General features: G+C 32.8%; 1 protein-coding gene across 3 annotated transcripts in view; it reads right to left on the bottom strand.

Moving 5' to 3' along the window:
* PPP4R4 (protein phosphatase 4 regulatory subunit 4) overlaps window positions 1-23,032 on the bottom strand; it is a 130,067-nt gene that overhangs the window by 71,246 nt on the left and 35,789 nt on the right. For all 3 annotated transcript variants that reach the window (XM_051977388.1, XM_051977384.1, XM_051977385.1), the window contains one exon: window positions 6,152-6,254. In XM_051977388.1, the coding sequence (XP_051833348.1) occupies window positions 6,152-6,254 (103 nt within the window). The remainder of the gene's footprint in view (window positions 1-6,151; window positions 6,255-23,032) is intronic.

Genomic DNA, 23,032 nt, shown 5'->3' with positions numbered 1-23,032 from the left:
AAGAACATGAAACATTATTACTATTAGACTTATGGATAAGAGAATGATTTATGAATAAACAAGACATAAAGAAGTAATGTGAGATAATTATGAATATATTAAAGTTAAAAGGTTTTATATAAATTTAATGAATTTATATAAATTATATAAATTAAACCAATGTAGCCAAGATTAGAAAGCAGAAAATTTGGGAAAATATTTATTGACAGTTTCTCAGATAAAGATCTTATTTCTCAAATATATAGAAAATTGAGTCAAATTTATAAGAATATGAATTATTTCCCAGTTGATAAAGGTCAAAGGATACAAATAGGCAATTTTCAGATGAGGAAATCAAAACTATATGTAGTCACATGAAAATAAGCTCTAAATCATTAATTGACTAGAGAAATGCAAATTAAAATACCTTTGAGATATATACTGGTAGTATAATGAACTGATCCAAGCACTTTGGAAAGAAATCTGGAACTATGCCCAGTGAGTTATAAAACTGTATATATAACCTTTTGATTCAACAGTACCACTATTTAATTTGTTTCTCAAGGTGATCAGAGCAAAACTGAAAAAAACCTGTATGTCTTAAAGTATTTATAGCAATATTTATGGCAAGAACTGGAAATTGAGGGGATGCCCATCAATTTGGCAATGGCTAAACAAATTGTAGTATATGATTGTGATAAAATAATACTCTGCTGTAAGAATACTGATGATGATGAGATTAGTTTAAAAAAACATGAAAAGACTTGCATGAAATAACGAAGGGCAAAATGAGTAGAATCAAGAAAATGTTGCATACATTAATGGCAATACTGAAGAATAACTGTGAATGACTAAGTTATTCAGAGTATTATAAACACTCAATCAACTACAAAGAACCTATGAAAGAATATGCTACCAACTCCAGAAAAAAGAATTGGTGAATTTTCTATATACATATGTGTGGTTTAAGTATCAAATAGTGATCTTTGCCAGTATGGTGTGGGGAAGAGAGAGAGGCAGAGAGACTGAAACTTAAAATGTAATAGAAATAAATTAAATTAAATTAAATTTCAAAAAATCAGAAAATTCTGTTAGAATACAATTAATTTATTTTTAAAAATAAAGCTATTCAGTGCTCAAGACATTAAGTGCTTTCCAAAACTCTTCTTGAAGACAGTTTTCATTATATGTATGCAGAAACTTTTAACTTAGGGTTTACAAACTTTTTAAAAAATTCAATAACTTTCAATATAACAATTTTCTTTTTAATTCTACATATTTTATTTTATGCACTTAAAATATTATTCTGAGAAGGGATCCATAACATGTTATTAAAAGGATCCATGATACAAAAAAGGTTAAGAATACTTGCTATATAGGTTTTATCTATAAACTGTTAGCCACTTTTATTTCTTAATCCTAAAACATTTTCTATTGTATTTTCATCACCCTCATCTAAACCCACCTCTATGAAATGTCTATTTTAAACATCTTAGCTATTTCTTTTTAGAGTTCCTCTATTTCTTCAACCTTTAAAGCAGACATTAATGCATATATTGTAATTATCTTCATGCTAATCTTTTTTGCATACAAGATAAACCAAATGTCTCATAGTTACGACAATCAAATCCATAAACTTATACATTTACCTTTCCAAGAAAACCTGTGGGCCACCCTTTCTCAAGAATATAAAAATGTATACCTAAGTTCTTTCAGTCATATGTCTATGTTAGTCATTAGACAAGAGTCTTACTTTTAAATGGCAACATATGTAGACAGGCTAAAAATGGTAATTCTTAGTATCTCCTTTTCCCTTTTTTTCTGTCACCAAAACAGCACACAGTCTTACATACACACTACTCAGAAAAAATATCTCAATCTCTCTTGATACTACCCACACTCATTGCACTAGTCATTGAGATGGAGGTAAAACATTTTTTAAATGTCATATTGCTTGAAGAAATAATAAGGACATGCATAATTCACTATCTACTCGAAATATTCCTAATAATTATTTTCAGAATCTAGAAATTAGTTCACTTTCTTTAATCTCAGTCTAATTATCTTATCACATCATAATAAATTAACACATTTTATTCTTTACTATAAATGTTCCTAATTATTTTTCTATAAACACAAATCAATATTATATAAATATAATCTATAAGTATTTCCACTTCTGGCCTTTATTATGGCTAAATTTATGTATACTCACACACAAAAAAAAGTGGAAGGAAAATAAAAAAAAATTTAATTCAATATATACATGGTCTTCCAAGCTGTCACTTAGGATTTCTGATTATATAGTCTATAAAATACAAATCACTCCCTAATTGGCACTATTGCAATAAAATAATCAATATACTATTCAAAGTTCTTCAGATTTTAATTCCCTTCAATATATGGATTCTTTAATGGATCTTTGATTTCATCAGTGTGGTTACTCCCCTCACCAAATATACGTGCAAACTTTTTATATTCCATAGATGATATTTTTACCAAACTCGCTACAGAAACAAATCTTTTCTTAGGCCTTCTAATATTTCATGCATTGTGTATAATCTATTATTTCAATATCTTGATTCACTTGATCAATATCTATAAAAGATCTTTTTTCTGCTTCTATTATTTTATGAGATATAGCAGTGTAGTATAAAGTGCAAAATCTATCAAGATTTTATAAAACATCTTTGTATTTCATGGAATCTACTACATAAATCAGGCACAAACATTAAATGCAATCCAGGCAACAAATTAATTACCAAACAATTACAAAGTATGTACTACTACTACTTCATGGATTGAGGAAGATCTGAGCTCAAATTTGGCCTCAGATACCAGCTGTGTCACTCTGGGCAAGTCATTTAGCCTCTGTTTCCCTTTATTTCCTTTACATATAAAATGGAAAGAATAGCAGCATTTACCTGAAAGGATCAAATGAGATAATATTTGCAAAAAGCACTTAGCAGGTAGTACATAGTAGCAGCTACATAAATGCTTATTCCCTCCCTTCACCTAGTATCTGCCAAAAACTGGGCATGTAATGACAAAAATGAGATACTATATGGGATTCTGCTAGAGGGAGACAACATTTTAATAGATAAATAGATATGGGCTATATATAGAATAATACAATGGGGATACATGATAAAGAATAAAGGCAAAAAAAGTGTTCCTTGAAGAAGGTGATCTTTGAGATGAATCTTGAAGGGAGCTAGGGTTTCCAAGAGGAAGAGGGAGGAAAGGCACTGTACTTATGAACCATCTGCATGAAGGCAAGAGTACTTGTATGCCTAGTATGGCAGATACTAGGAGATCTGTATGTATGGAGAAGGGAATGTACAAGAAAGAATGTACACCCAAGATGGAAAGGTAGACCATATCTAAATTTGTAAGGGCTTTAAATGCTAAAACCAAGATATTTTATTCTAAAGGTAACAAGGAGCCACTAAAGCTTCTTAAGAAAAGAATGACGGAGATTTGAGCTTCAGGAATATCATTTTGGAAACTATACAGAGAATGGATTATAGGAGAAGAGAAAGATGAAGACCACTTTAAATTAAGTAATTTAAATGGATTTAAAGTTAATGCCTTCTTTTTGCCCTATTTGAAATAAAAGCTCTTAGCCTTATTTGTCACTAATTTTGTTTTTTTTTTTTTCATCTGTAATTGAGAACATAGCAACCAATTTCACAAAAACGCCACACCAAAATAGGTATCATAGAATTCTATGTAGGTAAAATCTACCAAAATGGTACATAATAATAATAGCAACAATAATATCCTTCATGGCTACTCACAATTCAAGTACTGAATAGACAGGAGCAATGAAAACTTTTAGTATCACTTTAATATGATATTCATGATAATGAGCAAACTATTTTATTGTTATGCTTTATGCAATAAAGATCTGGCTAAAAAATAGAAGTTGGCTGTTACTTTGTAATTCACACAGCTAAATTCTCTTTTTAATGAAATTCCCGCTTTTTTTCCTCTTAGAAAAAATACCTGTACTCACAAAGATATTATCATAACTATATGTTTCTGCCTAAATGTATACCAAAAGTTAAACAAAAAAAATCACCATAATCAAACTGACTTATGTGGCATAACTGGCACATTTTTGTCACCTAGAAATAATTAGTCATAGAAGTTATGTAAAATCACAGAAAGTAGAAATGTGATCTGCCCTCTTAATATCATTAACCTTAACAAAATGAACACAAATGAGATTTTTTGAAAAGGAAGTGGCTTTCTTCTGTACAATGAGGACCCTAGTAGAAATCAAATGTAAACAAGAATTATAACAGATGCTATATGCTTTATTGCTTTTTTTTTTATCATTTCTGTCCATTAAATTTCCTTATACTTTTGTATCATGTACTTTGAGACTGTGAAAGTGGCAATGTAATAGCATTCAGAGTTCAGGGTTAATCTTCTCTATTTCTGGTATTCCCTACAGTTTAGTACTTAAAGAGTTGGGTAATGAAAAACCATTCAAGTAAATTCTGTTGAGTGAATAAGTGAATTTATTCACTTAGAAATTAAATAACTATAGTTTAATTCAATTCACTTATCAATTTAAAATAATAACAAAATCCTGATTGCTGTTTTTAAAGCTATTTAAAAAGTAGAATCCTAATATATCTTCTGAAATGATAAAATCTGTAAGATAATTTGATTCATTTTAACTTTTTAAAAACCAAACCCTCATTAATGTAGGGAGTTCTTGATGTGGAACTTCTCTAGTAGGGAAGATTAGTACCTTCTCTGAAATTTAGTCTATACAGGCCTGTTAATGAAACAAAATTTTTTACCTTTCACTAAAATTATTCTCCAATGCCTCTTCATGATCTAAGTATAACACTGAATTCTCAAAAGCTATGGCAGTTAGCAGAATACAAATCTTGATAGTTCATACTCCAAGCTAGAAACACTCAAAAACTTTGAATATCTACTGTCCAAGAGCCAGGTTTAGACAGAGGCTCATCAAAGATTAGCCACAGGGTGAATCATTTTTTTGGAAATGCCCCTTAATTATCTATACATCATAAAAAGGTTGTGATCTAGATCAGTGGATGGAGTCACCCACCACCAATACAGATTTTTGTATTAAAGTAGCAGTTCTTCATACATCTTAGAGATATTATCACTAAAATACCTTTATTATACATACATTGACAAACCACTTCTTATGACAGCTTTTTGCAATGGATCTCTAGAGGTTATCCTATTAACCTCTGCCTTTAGTCATGTTTCCCTAAATAATCCCAAATAGCCAAGTTCCATATTCTCCCCCACTTTGCCAATTAAGTATTTGTAAAATTATAGAAAATATAATTCAGGAAAACAGATTAAGCTTTTTATTATTCAGCATGGTTAAACAATTTACATTTGTCCCTTTCTAAATATTCTGGTTAACAAAAGTCGCCATTTTTATTACATATGAATATAATATATAGATAACAGATATAGAATATCTATTTTTACAAACCAAAGAAATCTCAATGGATTTTGCTGCTAAAATATTTTAGTGACTAAGTTGTCATTTTATCATATATAAATTATCAATTTTAGAAAATTATAATAAAATACACAACACTGAAATATAGTAAAATAATGATCTTTATTTGATGATTCTGAAGGCATGTCAGGATCTTGAATGTTTTAAGGTCATAATTATGAAAATTAGCTATGTAATACTACAAAAGTTTATAATCATTAGTAAATAGACATTTTCAATCAAAAAAAGAATACCAAGTAAACCAGAATAAATAAGATTTACCTAAAAATAGAATGCTCACCTATGTTAGTATTGTCAAATGAAGATATAATCACAAATAGCAGTTCTCAGTATAATACTATTGACTAATAAATTTAAGTATATCACACATTGGGAGAAGAAAGCAAATGTTAACATAAACATCACCTTTTTTTTTTTTTTTTTTTTTTTTGGTAAGTATCTTCATAGCATTCAACAGAATTATTTCCTAGACTTCACCAGAAGCAAAAGAACAATTTAAAGAAACACTGAAATTTCTATAAAGCAATGTACGTACTGATTCAAACAGATATTCATTCAATCTAGGTAGCTACTATATTAAGACTGATATGATAGTACTTTTACTGGGGGAGGGAAGGTAAATTCAAAACTTATTTCATACCAACTTACTCTGACTTTTGGTAAAACCCTTCGAAGTGTCTCTGCAGGGTTCTGTCGCATCAGGAAGGGAAGATTTGCAACCACACTTGTTCCTTGGACATCTTGACCAGAACTTATGAAAAAAAGGCAAATTTTAAATATATTAGACTATGAATAAATTTCAAGGTCACAGTTTTAAAGTACTGCATAATTGAATGATATCTGTGAAACTTAAACCAAGTTATTTAAAAACAAATTTAACCCATCTTATATTTTAATTAATAACGAATTCCCATGACAAATAATCCAATATGAAAGGTAGGCATGTTTCTACTGAAAATGAATTATTCTATTTTTCAAATAGCTTTTAAAGAAGAACTCAGGATCTTTACTACACTAACAGCTAAAATGTTTCTATCAATTAATTACAATTCTTTCCTATGGCTTATTAGTTTGTTGGAATTATACAAAGGTAGTAGTATTAAAGTTTCATTATGGAAGTAATGATAGTTTTCAGTGGTTTCAATTGTGTCCAGCTCTTTATGACCCTATTTGAGATTGAGATTTTTTTGGCAGATATACTGGAGTGGTTTGCCATTTTTTTTTCCAGTTCATTTTACATATGATAAAACTGAGGCAAACAGGGTTAAGTGACTTGTCCAGGGTCACACAGCTAATTAAGTGTCTAAGACCAAATTTGAACTCAAGTCTCTCTGACTTCAGGCCTGGCATTCTCTTTACTATGGCATCTATTAACTAATGAATAGCAAATATTAGCAATTACAACAATAATGCTAACTTTGATATACCACTCAAAATTTGTGATTCCTTGAACATAGGATTGCAATAGATTTTCTCAAAAAAAAAAACCATTAGGGACTTCTCTTATAATAACATAATATAATGATGGCTAAAATTGATACAATGCTTTAATGTTTACAAAATGTTTTATACATTTTATCTTGCCTTATATCCTAATAGTTCCATGCCATTATTGCCATTTTACAGATGAGAAAACTGAGGCTTAGTGATTTGCCCAAAATAACATAATTAGTAAGTATGTAAGGAGAATTCAAACTCAGATTTTTCTTATTCCAAATCCAATACTCTAGCCACAACATTAACTCTTTCGTGTCAATTGGAATATATTCAATAGATAACTTACATGGATTAAATAGATTCTTAATGTATTCAGGCTTCTAAAGTGAATTTTAACTATTTCATATCACTGTATAGTACAAGGAAATTAATTTATTAAATTGTCCCTAATGACATGAAAGCTCTTGAAGTCTCTTAAGGTTAAATCATCTGGATACTCAGATTCAAGATATTCTAAACTACAACTCATAAAGCCTTCCAGGTACCTTTAAGAGTCAGACAGGTATTATTTGCTCAGAGGTTATTTATTGAAATGGCATAACATGCTAGTAGTAATAATAAAATATTCCCTTGTAAATCTGGATGTAAATTACAGGAGAATCCCCCAAAATACATTATCAGTGTGAAGAATGACCATGTATATATAATAGTAATAGTAGAAACACATATTTAATAAACATATGTGGTCAAGGAAACTTATACTTCCAGCACTACAGAGCATAAATATTTTTTATGATGTCCTCAAGTTGCCACCACTGATTGCAGGTATTTTGCTGGGCAGATCACCCTTCTAGGGCAGGTCCCTCTGCAGAGTTTCCTAAGTCTGCTCCCTTACCTGCAGCTGGACTCTGTGAGTCTATGCTCTTATGGGAATGGTAATACACTGGATAAGTTGCTTTACTATAATACTTTCTGGTAAAATGGGATGGGGGAGGGAAAAAAAGGAGTAACCCTTTTTCCTACATTATTCACTTGTGCTCTGGTCACAGAGTTGGTATTTTTCCCTTTGAGAGTTTGTTTATAATTAGTTCAATTTACTCCTAGAAACTGGATTATTTAAATCCTGTTTCTTGTTCTATTAATTTCAATATGTTATATTTTTATAAATATTCATTTATTTCACATAGGTTGTTGATTATGCTGGCATATAGTTAGGCAATTGCCTATTTTTTCATTTCCTGTGAATTTTCTGTTTACATCTTTTATACTAGTTCTTTGTTTCTTCTTTTTAATTAGATTAGCCAATGGTTTATTTTATTGCTTCCCTCCTACCAAAAATAAAAAAAAAAAAAGGTCCTGCTTTTATTTATTAATTTAATGGGGCTTGTTTTTTGTTTTAATTTTATTCTTTAATTTTCTAGATTTCTATTGTTGGCATTTAATTGTTTTTTAAAATGCTGGTTTTCTGGTATTTATAGTTCTATTCCCAATTCATTGATCTGGTTTCTTTCTCATTTTTTGTTAATAGAAATCTTAAACATTCCTGAAGAACTGGTTTGTCATTTATATGTTTCATTTTTTGACAAAATTCTTTTTTGCATTTGTTTTGTGAGGTTTTTATATCCTAAACTTTTATCAATTTTTGTAAAGGTGCCACACATAGCTGGGAAAAAAAATCTTTCTAGAAATCATGAGAGTCCTCTCATATGAAATTTTCCTGAAATTCATGTCATTAATTTCTTTATTTTTTATTAGATTTATGTAAGGTTGACAGAGAGATAAATCAAAACATTCTATTTTAATAGATTTTATTTATTTCTCCTTGTAATCATTTAGATTTTCCTTTAAATATTTTGTTATTACATTGTGTAAATATATATTAAGCATTGAAATAAATTTATTGCCAATGTTACCTCTATAAAATGTAGTTTCTCTCTTTAAGAAAGTCCTTTTGATGTTGCTTTGTCTGAAATCATAATTTTAGAAATCAGAAACTTTACTAGAAAGTAACCCAGTGACCTAGGCCAAGTCATTTACTCTTTTTCTGCTTGTTTCCTCATCTATAAAATAATGAACAATACACAACACTAACCTCTCAAAGGTTCTTGAGGATAAAGTGAGAAAATATTTGTAAAGCACTTAGTAAACCTCTACATAAATGTTACTTATTATAAATTCAAGCTATTAGACCATCAGGGAACAGGCCAAGTGGGGAGCAGCTTGGGGACATCACTAGGAGACATTCACAGTCCTGCTGCAGAGAGGGCCATGTTATCCCTGCAATATACATGCCTATATGTTTCTATATCTCAATCAAGTCTTTTAATTGATAATCGTGAGGTCTTGGATGGATGAGTGCAGTTGGCAGAGAAAGACTGAAGTATTTCCCTGAGGCACACAGAGAAGGGCACTGATGGGGATCAGTTTTACCTACAGTCCCACCTTGCTGTGTCCAGCCAAGAAACCCAAGCTATGTCAAACCCTAGAGGCCATTCTCTGTGGGGATCTTGGTGGCCCAGCTAGATCCTGTCAGAAATACCAGTCATGGCCCTGAGGTGAATTTCCCCTATAAATCTGCCTATGGCCCACACCATATTTGATGAATGTTTTGCTGAATCCCTTGAGTCAGTCTAGCATGTCCCTCTGCCTCATGGTGTCTTTCCCTTCATCCCTCCCCTGTACCGCATGGTGTCTCTCAAACCCCACCGTGCCTTGTGGTATCGGTGTCTTTTTCTTAACTAACCAACTCTTTTAGGGTGCTAAATCTCTTCTAAGATTTAGCCTGCCTGCTAAGGGCATTTTCTTTTTCTGGCTAAGTGTGGTAACTAGGGAATTTGCCCTTTCCATTATTAATTGCTAAAACCCCTTTCTTGCTAACTACATACTCTCCAACTCTTTCATATTTACTATTCATGGGGTCTATTGTATCCCCTCATTTTATCTGTAATCTTTTCTCCTAAATAAAGCTACCTTTTGTCAAAGAGAATTGTCATTGTGAGTTCTTCACATGACTGAAGCCCAAAAGCTGGTGCTTTTCCTAAAAGCACATCGTCTGGTGCCATGTCATTTGCTCCATTAGCCATATCCATTTGATACTTGAAATCTTAGGCCTTCTTCTTGACTAAAGGTAAGAAATATATGTCCCAATATATTTTTCTTCCTATTTCTCACCTAAAACAATTGGGGACCAAGCAAAGCCCCAGGGTATGCCCCATACAGATTAACTTTGCTCACTGGAGGGCAAAGGATGGACCTTAACATAGGGGATGCTCCCTAAGGAGTCATATCCTTTCCTGAGGACAATTGCATGTAAAACACATATCCCCACTTCTCTCCCAGATGCTGGATGAGTGGACAAAGTTATCTAAGTGTAGGATTTTGAGTTCTCAGAAGTGGGATTTGAACTCCCCAGGAGTGCAAAGGGGAACTAGTGTAACATCTAGTCATCTAGGATTTAAAGCTCGCTTTTCTGTTTTGTGTTTTCATGCCTCTCTCCTTTCTGCCAGTCTGTGACAGTCTGCCTTCTCTTTGTGATTTAAACTGCCTTTATTTTTCTTAAAAGTTAAGCTTTCAAAAGATTAAAAACAGCTTCTAGACTTCTTTCTATTAAAGGGACTGGGGAATGACCAAGATTGCAGCTTGTCTGGTATATCCAGTCCAGCCTCTCTGATGAATGATTGGTCCCTCAAATCCGCCATGCCTTGAAGTCAGCCTCAGTTTCTCTGGGTAGATGGGGGCCCTCTAAGTCCTGAATTCCTAGAGTCCTAAAATCCTCTTCTCGGGATTCCCAAGTATGTAGAAGTTCTCCTTACACAGGACAGAGATGCCTTCAAAAAGCTTGGAAAAATCATCCTGTATCCCATGGGAAATCTCTTCTCTTCATCCCTATTGTAGAAGGGTTGAATGGATAGGTAAATTGAAAAGAAAACTATTGTAACATGGAGAGGCAGTTTTCTGCCACCTTAAAATTTTGGGGCTCCAAGAGAACAAATATGAATGTCGGAAAGTTTTTTTAAGCACAGGCCTACACTTAGAGGGGAAAAAAAATAGAATTCATAAATATCTCCCAAAAGATAGTTTTAAATTTGTATGAGTTTAAAGTGGAAATTCAATTCTAAATTGTATTCTTCAGTGTTTTAATTAAGGAAAATTTGATAAAATTCCATCCAAAAAATAATTTTATCCATTGCTAAAAAATTGGTATAGGATTTTGTCCTTTTCTTCTTACATAAACTCTTGCAACCAAAATAGTTTGTATTGAATGAGTAAAAAGTATAGAGTGATCTTTTGTATGTTTTTATTTTTAAAAAATTATTATTATTATTATAACTAGGTGGCGCAGTGGATAGAGCACCAGCCCTGAAGATGGGAAGACTTGAGTCCACGTCTGACCTCAGATAGGTAACATTTCCTGGGCAAGTCACTTAACCCCAATTGCCTCAGCCAAAAAAAAAAAAGTATTGCATTTTGTCACATACACACACACACACACACACACACACATACACACATGTATGTGTGTGTCATAGAAACATCATGCTTTTATTTTTTCCTTTCAGATTGATTCTGAATAAAGATCTAATTTCCACTTAGATTAAATATTTTGAAATTATTTTCAGTAATTTTGCTGAAATTTATTTAAAATTAACTCTAATTAAACTGTGGATTTGGGATCCTTAATGTAAATTCAGCTAATTTGGTTTACTGTTGTAGCTTTCAATGAGCATTTCTTCCTTTTCATTGAACATTATGATCCTCTTCCATGTAGATTTTTAGGGAATAATTACATAGATGAAACAGCACAACCTTGAAATTATCTTGTATCAAATTATTTGTACAATTGCAGTTAACTGAAGTTGGCACATTTATTTTTGATGCCATTTCAAACTCTTGATCCACAATCCTGCTTGGACAGTCTCATGTGCTCTGGGCTGACATCTGATTAGAAAGTTATCCAATTCAAATTGGGGTTCTGCTAAAACTGCAGGTGTAGAATGGTAATACAGTTGAAATTCCAGATTTTGTTGCAGCTGAGTTGCCCTCAGAATGTTGCCATTTCTGATGCTTTAATGTTACCTAAAATTATCATTATTAATTCATCCCTAGGAAATCATAGTAAAACCATTAAGTGTTGGTGGGATTTTAATGGCTGAATGAAAATAAGTTTTCAGAGTTCTAAGTTTCCAGGAAATGGATTTTATGACCTGACAAGTTCTTGCCATGAGGCCAGAAAGATGGCTCTCTCTATTATGTGAGCTATTTGATAATCATATATGCATTTTAGTTGTAAAATGTAAACTTTGTCAACATGAAAAGAAATGTGAAAAATGATAAGCAGCTAGATGATTTTATATTGTATGAAATAATCACAATTAACTAGTATATGCTAAAATTGTAAACTTATCTGGATAAAAGATTTTAAAGATATGTGTGACTGGAAATTTAAATGTTTTTTATTTAATTTTAAGCTAAAAGTGGGTATTGAAGCAAAATTCTCTGGTAACTTACTCAGAGGTCACATGTTTGTAACTCCTCAAATTAGATATTGTTTTTGGTGCTATATTGCTTTCTAAATTGGATATTGTGCAATTTGTAAAAATTCTACAAACTATGCCTTAAAATTGTCAACCCTGCTGGAAATGTGGTATAAGTTTTGCTCAAACTTATTTGGCTATCACCTATGTTCCAAATTTTAAGACTGTCTTAAAGATATCTCATTTTCTCCCTTAAAGATGGAGATTTACTTTAAAAAGGCAGAAAGGAAAAAGTATAAATTCTCTTAAACAGGTGAAATGTTTTGAAATCTCTTCTCCTTTAAACTTCTGAAAATTCTTGATTAGGAATTTTGGGAGCTAATCTAAAATTGGGGGTTGAAAATTGACTACTAGTTATTTGAATAATTAGATGATTTTAAGAGGGCATAATCCACCTTTCCTTCTCACTAGTTGTAGATGCTCTTTAGCCCTTGCCTGAGGCTTTTTCCCTTGGGGAAAGTGAGAAAGTCTCACTCACTTGTGCTCAGCTTTTCTCTTGTCTAACCCCACTCTCTTTTTCCGCCCCCAGTTAAATGAAATTTAAAGGAATATCTTTTATTTCAACTCTGGTCATTTATATATTTTTAATTCTGATTAACTGCAAATTCTCTAAAAATGATCATTTAAAAACCCATTACTTCTGTCATGGCAGAAGTTTTCAGCATCTGTTTTCAACAAATTACTTAACATTTATTTAGTGTCGCATGGTCTCATTGTTTAATGAATATTATAACAATGATGTATAGCTTTCTTAAAATATCTAAAGAAAAATTTTAACCTGATAGCATTGTTTCATTTACAAGCAAACCCTCTAATTTTTCTGCAACTAATTTTCCTTTTTGACTATAACCTGCAGGCATATGAGAGCCGCCCATTATCAGTCCTGAGATGGGTTAGGTTATGTATAATGATTTGTAAGTTTTTGTTTTATTTTTAGATCTGAAGCATCTGATGTAGGTAGTGGCTATTTGAGAGAAAACCTAGAGATTTTAGCTATTTTTCTTTTCTTTTTTTTTTTTTTAGTTTTGAATTTAAGTATTGTTGTCTGATGGATCATTAAAGTCAATAATCCACCACTCAAGAGAAATGCCATGAGTTAGTCAGAGGGACAATATCCTGAACTATTATGGTGAACGTCTACATCTGAGCAAGAGCTGGGAGGGACAATCTTAGCCTCTGTTTAAGGTTGGCGCCTTCTAACTTGAGTTCTTTTCTATAGGAATAATTCTCATGTATTCCTAAATCTGGTTACGGAGGGGCAATTGCAACTGCATGTGTGGTCCTCATTCATGAATTGGCAATCATGTCCCTGCTTTTTTTCTCTTATAGCAAATTTCTATATTCAGAGCAAGTGGTCAGCTTAAAAACCATGAGCAAAATGCAAATATGTAAGATCTTGCTGTTTTCTATCTGAGAATGTTTTAGGCTAATGACTATTTCCTATCATGGGTAGATGAATATTTGACCTAGTCATCTGCCTGTTACTAGCGATATATCCTTCCTAGAAGTATGTTTGCATAAGGCCTTTAAATCTTCCAAAATGTAAGAACATTTAGCTGTTGATATAACTGTTTATGAGAGAGACCCAGCTGCTATTATCATGCAATGTGACTAAGGGTAAGGTAGAGAAATTCAAGTGCAGTCTTCTTTGAAGATGTAACTTATGACGTATCCTGCATTACATCCATGCAAAAAATTGTTTTTTATTTAAGCTAATTATATCAATTTTAATTAAGTTAATGGGGAATACATCTATTTGTCCTGTGTATCCTGTGGTATAAACATGTTTTCTTATAAATTTATAATTTATTTGGCCCACCCTTGGATATTCTAATAAAAGTGGCAAGAAAGGAATATTTTGGCTTAGTAAGTTACAGGAATAGGAAAAGGTGGAAAAAATGAACACAATCACTCTAGGAGCACTGATAGAATTGATATGATTTTGAGTTCAAGTATGGATAGCAGATATGGCTATCATTTTATGTCAAGATGGCCTGGGAAGTGAAGTGAAAAATGGTTGTAGGTAGGCCCAGATATGGTCAATTTAAAAAGTCATGAATGAAGATGAAGGCCCCAGAGCAGAAGTTTTAGGGAATATTCCTCCAGATAATGCCTGTCCTCGGCAGCCAGCATTTAGCGAGATGAACAAGGAGTGGACCTTCACTTCTCATTGCTCCCATCCCATATAGTCAGAGCACTCTAGGAATTAGCCATTTCTTTAAGACTCAGCCAATGACTTAATAGATTTCTAAAATTTTTCCCATGGACTCAGAAATGCTTTGAAGGTAAAAGTCTTTATATTCAATTCTGATCCTGTTCAGAGTCTCAATAAATTTTGCAATAAATATATTTAAAACTCCAATAAATAAATGAATAAATGAATATTTTGATATGCACAGACTAATCCATAGGAAAATGGCTTGCTGACACAATCATAAAAAGCTGCTGGCAAATTAATGTTAGCCTCTCTCTGTCCATCCAACAAAGGACCCTGGGCAAAGAGAGGATTTCTTTCTCTAGGTGGTTTTAAACATCCTTAGGCCAGCTTCTAATCTCAGAGATAAACCAGTAGAAACTTCTCTTAGGCCTATGCCAGGTTACAAAGAATGTCCTTTAGAGTTTCTTGTGAATAAGCTAGGAAAAACCATTAGGCAGGCTTATCAGACATGCCCAAGGTCTGATATTTTGCAGGGAGATTTGACTTATTCTCTCTATCTCAAAGTTCTGCTTTTTTTGACAGAGAATCATTCTTAGATCCCTATTAAGGAAGGGTTGGATGCCTCAGTCTGATGGGATAATTTTTTCTGAAAATTACTTTTGAGTTAAATATAATATCAGCTCCCCAAAGCAATCTTCTTCATGGGAATCTTGACTATTTTATTTGCTTGGCACTCTACCATGGCACCCCACTTCTAATCGTCATTCCAGCCTTAAATGGGTCTTTTGTTCTTAAATAGGCTTTTATTATAAAAGGACTTTTAATGAAGGTCTCTGGAAACAGATCTCTGGAGAGTCTACCTCACCCCTTCTTCTTTTAATTGTTACTTCTTGATTTTCTTTATCAACTTGAGTACCTAGTCTCTTCTAAAAAAAATGACACTTAACTAGCTAGTTATAGAAGCCTGTCCTATCTGACATACTCTTTCTTCAGGGAAGGCAGAGAATATTACCCAAGAATGAGGAGGACTCTATCTCTAAGTTCTCTCTTTAGCTCTCTGTCTTAACTTTTTGGATAAACTGTAAGATGAGCCTTCTCCAAACATTTCTGAAAGTTCTAATTGATTTTCTGTCCTTAAACTCTGCTTGTTAAGTTTTCTTCTAGGCTTTGATCAATTAGCCTTCAAATGATCACTAAACAGGTATAATTATCAGCTTCAGGAATCTGACTCAGAACTCATTGGATCTGCAAGCAGCTCCTGGTCTATCCCTCAAACTTAGTACCCCTTCAAATTGGGACTCTGTAGGATAACTCAGCTCTACACCCATTCCCCACAGGAAGTAATTTCAGAAGATGAGATCATTGCCCGATACTCCAGAAGATTTTGGACTCCATTTGTTTGGGGGGAAACTGATTGTTGGAGTAAATGGACCCAGAATACGACTACCCAGTGTATGAGTGAGCCCCCAGTAAGGTGCAAAATGATCCTGTGCTAATCTGATATTGTGCCCTGGTATCTAATTTTGTGCCACTGTGATGTCACCAAATTTTGGCTTCAGTTTTTCTCTGTAATATTTCCATCCCACAGACCATGTTATTATTTCACTTCCAGCTTCTGATACTACTTAACAAATGTCCCAGGATTTGGCCTCTAAAATTTCAGCATCGGTATACTAGACCCCATTCTATTTAGGGAGCCCCAACTCACTTTTCAATATGTTTCTATAACAAATTAAAAAGGTGGGCAATTGATGAAGTCAATTGGATGGATGAGTGCAGTTGGCAGAGAAAGACTGAAGTATTGCCCTGAGGCACACAGAGAAGGGCACTGATGGGGATCAGTTTTACCTATAGTCCCACCTTGCTGTGTCCAGCCAAGAAATCCAAGCTATGTCAAACCCTAGAGGCCACTCTCTGTGGGGATCTTGGTGGCCCAGCTAGATCCTGTCAGAAATATCAGTCATGGCCCTGAGGTGAATTTCCCCTATAAATCTGCCTATGGCCCACACCATATTTGATGAATGTTTTGCTGAATCCCTTGAGTCAATCTAGCATGTCCCTCTGCCTCATGGTGTCTTTCCCTTCATCCCTCCCCTGTACCGCATGGTGTCTCTCAAACCCCACCGTGCCTTGTGGTGTCGGTGTCTTTTTCTTAACTAACCAACTTTTTTAGGGTGCTAAATCTCTTCTAAGATTTAGCCTGCCTGCTAAGGAGTTTTCTTTTTCCTGGCTAAGTGTGGTAACTAGGGAATTTGCTCTTTCCATTATTAATTGCTAAAATTCCTTTCTTGCTAACTAACATACCCTCCAACTATATTTCATATTTACCATTTATGGGATATCTATTGTATTCCTTCATTTTGTCTATAACCTCTTCTCCTAAATAAAGCTATTTTTGGCAAAACAGAATTGCTATTATGAATTCTTCCCATTACTGAACCCCATCTGATACCACATCATTTGCTACATCAACCATATCAATAATGTGTATATCATAGGATGAAGTTCTACATGATGACATCCTCTAACTGCTTATATATTACTTTCTTCTCAAATTACTTTATGCTTAACTACTTTTTATTGATTTAAAGTACTGAATTTTATATTTAGGCTGCATATATTTTATATGTACTTTCTGTCTCTGCTGTAAAATACTTGTGAGTTGGGATTATTTTATTACTATTCCTGGTACTTAGTGCCTGGTACATAGGTGCTTAATAAATAAATATATGGTGATTGATCAATTCAGCAAGCACTTACTGGATTTAACATCCAATAAGCACAGTGTTCAGTAGTATCAGGTGAGATAACTGCTCTCAAAAAGCTTCCGTTATTAAAGAGACAACCTAATGGGATTCAATAGCAAATAAAAAGGTTCAAGTTCCTTAGGGCACAAGTGCAAGGCAGATGAAAATACATGAAAATAACATATGAAACAAGACTGCCCTTGATCTGATCTTAAAGTTCTTAACAACTTCTTTTCTAAATTAGCAAGGTCCTCAAAAAAAAACAAAAACAAAAACAAAAACAAAAACAAAACCTCTTTCAGTGAACAGAAACTGATTGAGCTGAGAGCTGCTAAATTAGATTGTGAATTCCCTGAGGGCGGGGAACTATCTTTTGCCTCTACTTGTATCCCAAGAGATGAACACAATGCTTGTACATAGTGGTATTCAATAGTTAATAATTACCAACTGGTAGCAAAAGCATGTCTCCTGTTTTTCAGAGATGTAGGATAAAGTGTACATTTTCAGACATAAACAATATTTTTATTTGTTTTTTCTTATTTATCACAGAGGAATGTTGGGAGGGTAGAAGGTGATTGAAAGTCTATGAACATGAAGATAATGTGGGTAGAGCCATGAAAAAACAAGGCATGTTCAGATAATGTAGGCATTCCAGATGAAACATCATAAGGAAACTCAATCTTCCCACCTAACACCAGCAAATAACTAATGCTTACTCTTACCAAAAACCTTACTGCCCAGATATCCTGAAAGTTTTGATTCTTTTTTCATCTCTAAAAGTTTAGCCATAGAAACCCATTGTTCTAAATGGCATCCGTCTCAACTGCTCCACTACTTTAGGCAAGCCAGTCATGTTCCATTTTATTCTTTAATTAATTACTAATTTTTCATGTCTTAGCAAAGCCTTGCTTCAGCATGCATAACCATATCATCTTTCCCCCTTTCAAAATCCTCTCAATTATGGAATCATTATTTTAAAAAACTTAGCCATTATTCCTGGAAGAGATATATCAATCTATTTCCCATGGCCCTAGGAAGCATTTCAATTAGAATGTAAACTTGAAGGCAGAAAAGTAAGCTCTTCAAACCAATCTAGAATTGCACAACAAAGCCAAAAGGTATCTAACCAGGAAGCCAGGATGTATCCTGAGACAGGAGAGGAATGACACCAGGCAAGGAAGCACAATCTTAGTAAATAGGTTGAAAAGGGAGAGAAGCTGTCCCACAAAAGTTATTAAGTGCATACATAAACGGACTAGAAGCCAGGAAGAGAAAAGCTACACCAATGCAGCCAAAACAATTGTCACAAAAGGATCTGAAGCCAATCAGTCCTCTGAAGAGGAAGGTTACAAGCCCATTTGGGTTCTAATAATTGAGCATCAGAAGCCAGATCTAAATCCTGAACTGTGAGAACAGTAGCAGGGGATGTTATACCCCAAATGTCACAATAAAATGAAACATAAAAATGAGACAGGTATACAAAGAGCCACAGAGACAGGTCCAATCAGAAGCTGAGTGCCAGCTCCAGAAAGGCTAAGCCAGGAGTCCTGAGACCAATGAAATACCCAATATCCCACCGAGACCTGCCAGCATTACAGTTGGGGATGAAGTCAACTCCTAGTTAGGGAACATGCAAGGAGAAAATAAGAGGACAGACAATGTAGCTACAAGGGACAATGGAACCCAAGCAGCTAAGGACTAAAGCAGAGGGTGGGGCTTATCGCCAACTAAAGATCTGAGGGTTATCTAATTTAAGAGCATCTAGTCGACAAAGAGATCAGGACAAAATAAAATCCATATAATCCAACCAAGGGGGATCCACAGAAAACCAACCCAAATAAAACCTAGACTAAGAACAATAACAAAAATATAAATAAATAACAAAAAAATTAAACATACTGACACATTATGGGTTATGCTTACAAGGTTAAACACAGAAGAAAATAATTTCACAAAGTAGAACTTCAGAGGGAATATACATATATGCACATATATCTTGACTACAAGGGTGACTTAAAGGAATAAAGGAAGAAATAAAAAATGAAACTAAAAATAAAATATGAGTTTTAAAGGAAAAAACTGAAAAGCAAATAAAATAGAACAGAAGATAAAAAAATTTCCAATTAAAACTCCTCCCAAACAGAATGAAGTATTCAGAACTCAATAAATTCATGAAATAACAGGAAATGTCAGAACAAAGTAAAAATATTGAAAAAGTAGAAGAAAATGTAAATGTTTATTATGAAAAAGAAATGACCTGGAAAAAAAGTCAAAGAGAAATTATTTAATAATCATCAGATTCCCTTAAAACTAGGACAAAACAAAAAAAGGTTTACCAGTATTTTTTAAAATCATGAAAAAACAAACAAACCTGCCCAGATCTTTTAGAAACAGAGTGAAAACAGTTAAATGAAAAATGAAGTTAAGTAAAAATAGAAAGGATTTCCTCTTCATCTCCTAAAAAACCCTTTAAGCTGAAAACAGCTAGGAATGCCTTTGGTAAAATTCAGAATCTAAATAGCCAAAAAAAAAAAAAAAAAAAAAAAAAAAAAGATAAAATGTTACTTCAAAGACAAACTTTGGACCTGGAAGTGATTTTGTTTTATTTTGTTTCTTTTGAAAGAAAGAAAGAGAGAAAGAGGATTACACAAAGAAAGAAATGAGGAAGGGGAAGAGCTTACTATTTTAAAAAAACGGAGTGCATAAGACAAAGATTATATAAACATAGAGGAGCAGGGAGTTCATAAACTTTACTCTCAGCTGAACTGGACAAAGGAGAATTAAAAAGACAAGGGTTTGGTAGAGAGATAAATTAAAATTAATAAGGGAGGAGATTAAAGAGGAAGAATTAATTAAATATTTATTAAGAATCATTGTGTTTGGGTCACTATGATTAAAAACTAGTGATACAAGGAAAGGTAAAAGATAGTCTCTGTGTTCATGTAGGAAATAACATATAAACAACACATACAAACAAGCTATATAAATGATAAATTATCAAGAGAGGTACTGAGAAAAGCTTCCTTGTAGAAAGTAAGACATAATGGCTTAGAGAACTCTAGAAAGTCAACTAAAATTAGCTGAAACTAACTTCAATGAAACAGAAGAATGTAAACATAGAAAAAATTTCAATATTTCTATATGTTACCAATAAAACTCAGAAAACAGAAAAAATTATTTTCAAAATAACTAGAGTATTAAAAATATTTGGAAATTCACTTGCAAAGCTGCACACAAACATTAATCGAATACAACTATTTAATCCTCTTTAAAGAAATAAAAAAGAGTTTAAAAATTGAAAAAGATGAACTGGGTTAAGTTAAGCTCAACCAATATAATAAAATGTCAGTAATATCTAAGATAATTTAAAGATTCAATTTCATATGACAGAAACTACCATAGAGTTATTTTATAAAATGAGGGGGAAAATTAATAAAAAGTCAAAAATGTCAAGGATAATAATGAAAGAAGTAAGGAAGAAGGGAAGCTACCAAGATCAAATCTCAAACCATCCTATAAAACAATACTCACGCAAAATACATGATACTGGTTAAAAAATGACAAATTTTCCTTAGTTTAATTGATTAGATATATAAAATTCAGAAGCAATAGAACATAAATACGCCCAAGGAAGCCAATAGTAGATAAATGATCTCCTATTTATGGCTATATACCGGCAAAATTATATGGCAGAAACTAGGTTTAGATCAGCATCAGAGTATGTATGTATACACACACACACACACACACACACACACACACACACACATATATATATATACATACATACATACATATATACTGTTTCCAACTATAAAAATAATCTAGCTATAAAGGTAATATTAAAAGAATAGAGGAGAATGAACAGAGGATAAATGAACTATTGTAATTACAGAAAACTGAAGGGTTTTTTGGTTCATTCAATGCAGTTAGAAGGGAAATAATTAACTGGGGAAAAGTTTCTCAACAAGTTCCTGTGATAAAAGACCACCTTTTATATGAGAGCCATTGCGACAGCTTTTCAGCTCAGGTCTCTCTCTGCTAGCTGGCTTCCTGTCGCAGCTGCCCATATTGCTATCGCAATCCTTCTTGCCCATATTGCTATAGCAATCTTTTTTCACCTTTTCACTTCAATAAAGATTGAAGATTTTTCCCTTAACCTGAATTCCTAACTCCGGCTGATTTTAAATACGCGGTCATTACAACTAGGCCTAAAACCTGGAGATCAAAGAAAATGGACTATGTAAAATAATATGTACAGTAGCTCTTCTTTTCTTACAGAAAAGAACTGAAAACTAAAGAAATTAGCATCAATTGTGGAACAGCTGAACAAATTGTAGTATATAAATGTAATGGAATATTATTGTACTATAAAAATTATTAAAAGGGACAGTTTCAGAGAAACCTAGGAAAAATTATATGAACTATGCACAGTTAAGAAAGCAAAACCAGAAGAAAATTTTATACAATTATATCATTAAAAAAACAAAAACACATAAAGAAAACTTTAAAAGACTTGAGAACTGTGATCACTTCAATAAACAATTCTGATTCCAAAAGAATGATGAAGCACACAACTTCCTTTTTGATAGTGACAGATCCCAAATCTATAAAACAAACAAACAAACAAAAAACCATGGCCAATGTAGGATTTTGTTTTGCTTGACTACATATATGCTACAATGATTTTCTTTTTTTATGGAAGGAGAAGAGATAGTGGTAGTGATAGTGGAAGGCAGTAGAATCTGTTTCTTAGAAATCAAAGCAACTTAAGTATAATTTACAATTTCACATGCAATCTTCTTTTTTAGTCTATTATGCATATAGCGATGCTCATTTTATTTAGTGCCTGTTAAATTTAGAATGAAAATTAAAAAGAAAATTTAGAATGAAGTAAAAAAATGAATTCTGCTTTGGATATGTTGAGTTTGAGATGGCTATGAGTCATTCTAATTGACATATACAAAAGGTAATTGGAGATGTACCTATAGTTCAGGAGTGAGACTAAGGATAGATATAAAGATCTAAAATTGTCCCTTTTTGAGATGATAAAGGAACTCATGGGAGCTGAAGAGATCACCAAAGGAAAGAATGATAAATTTAAAAAAGGAGATAGTCCTTAGAACATCAATGATTAGTGGAGATGATATAAATGAAAAACCAGCAAATAAGACTCAGAAGAAATGATAAGAAAGAGTGAAGAACCAAAAAAGAAAAGAAAAAACCCACAATACAAACAAACAAAAACAAAAAAAACTCAGAAGAAAGAATATATAGGAGATCCAAAAAAACAAAAACAAAAACAAAAAACAACAACCCACAAAAACAAACAAAACCTCAGAAGAGAGAATGTATCTGGAAGAAGGTAATCCACAGTGTCAAATGCTAGAGAAGTATTTTTTCATTTACTTCTTGAGGAAGAGAGGAAGATAATTTTATCTTTTCCATTTGGGAGATAAATTTCCATTTATCTTTTCCATTTTTTAATTTTTCCCTCTCTGAAATCTTAAAAATCAGTCCTTACTTACTTGTAACAACTTTAATAGAGGTTTTGTCTAAATGTATATGCCAAGTTGAGCCATTCTTCTCTATTTGATTTCTTAAATATCGTTAGTTATATTATCCTCAAAGATAAGTAAAGATCACTAAGAAA

Source organism: Antechinus flavipes, chromosome 2 (genome assembly GCF_016432865.1).
Source record: "Antechinus flavipes isolate AdamAnt ecotype Samford, QLD, Australia chromosome 2, AdamAnt_v2, whole genome shotgun sequence".
NCBI lineage: Eukaryota > Metazoa > Chordata > Mammalia > Dasyuromorphia > Dasyuridae > Antechinus > Antechinus flavipes.
The sequence above is the reverse complement of the archived record's forward strand: the minus strand, read 5'-3'. Positions and strand labels throughout refer to the sequence as shown.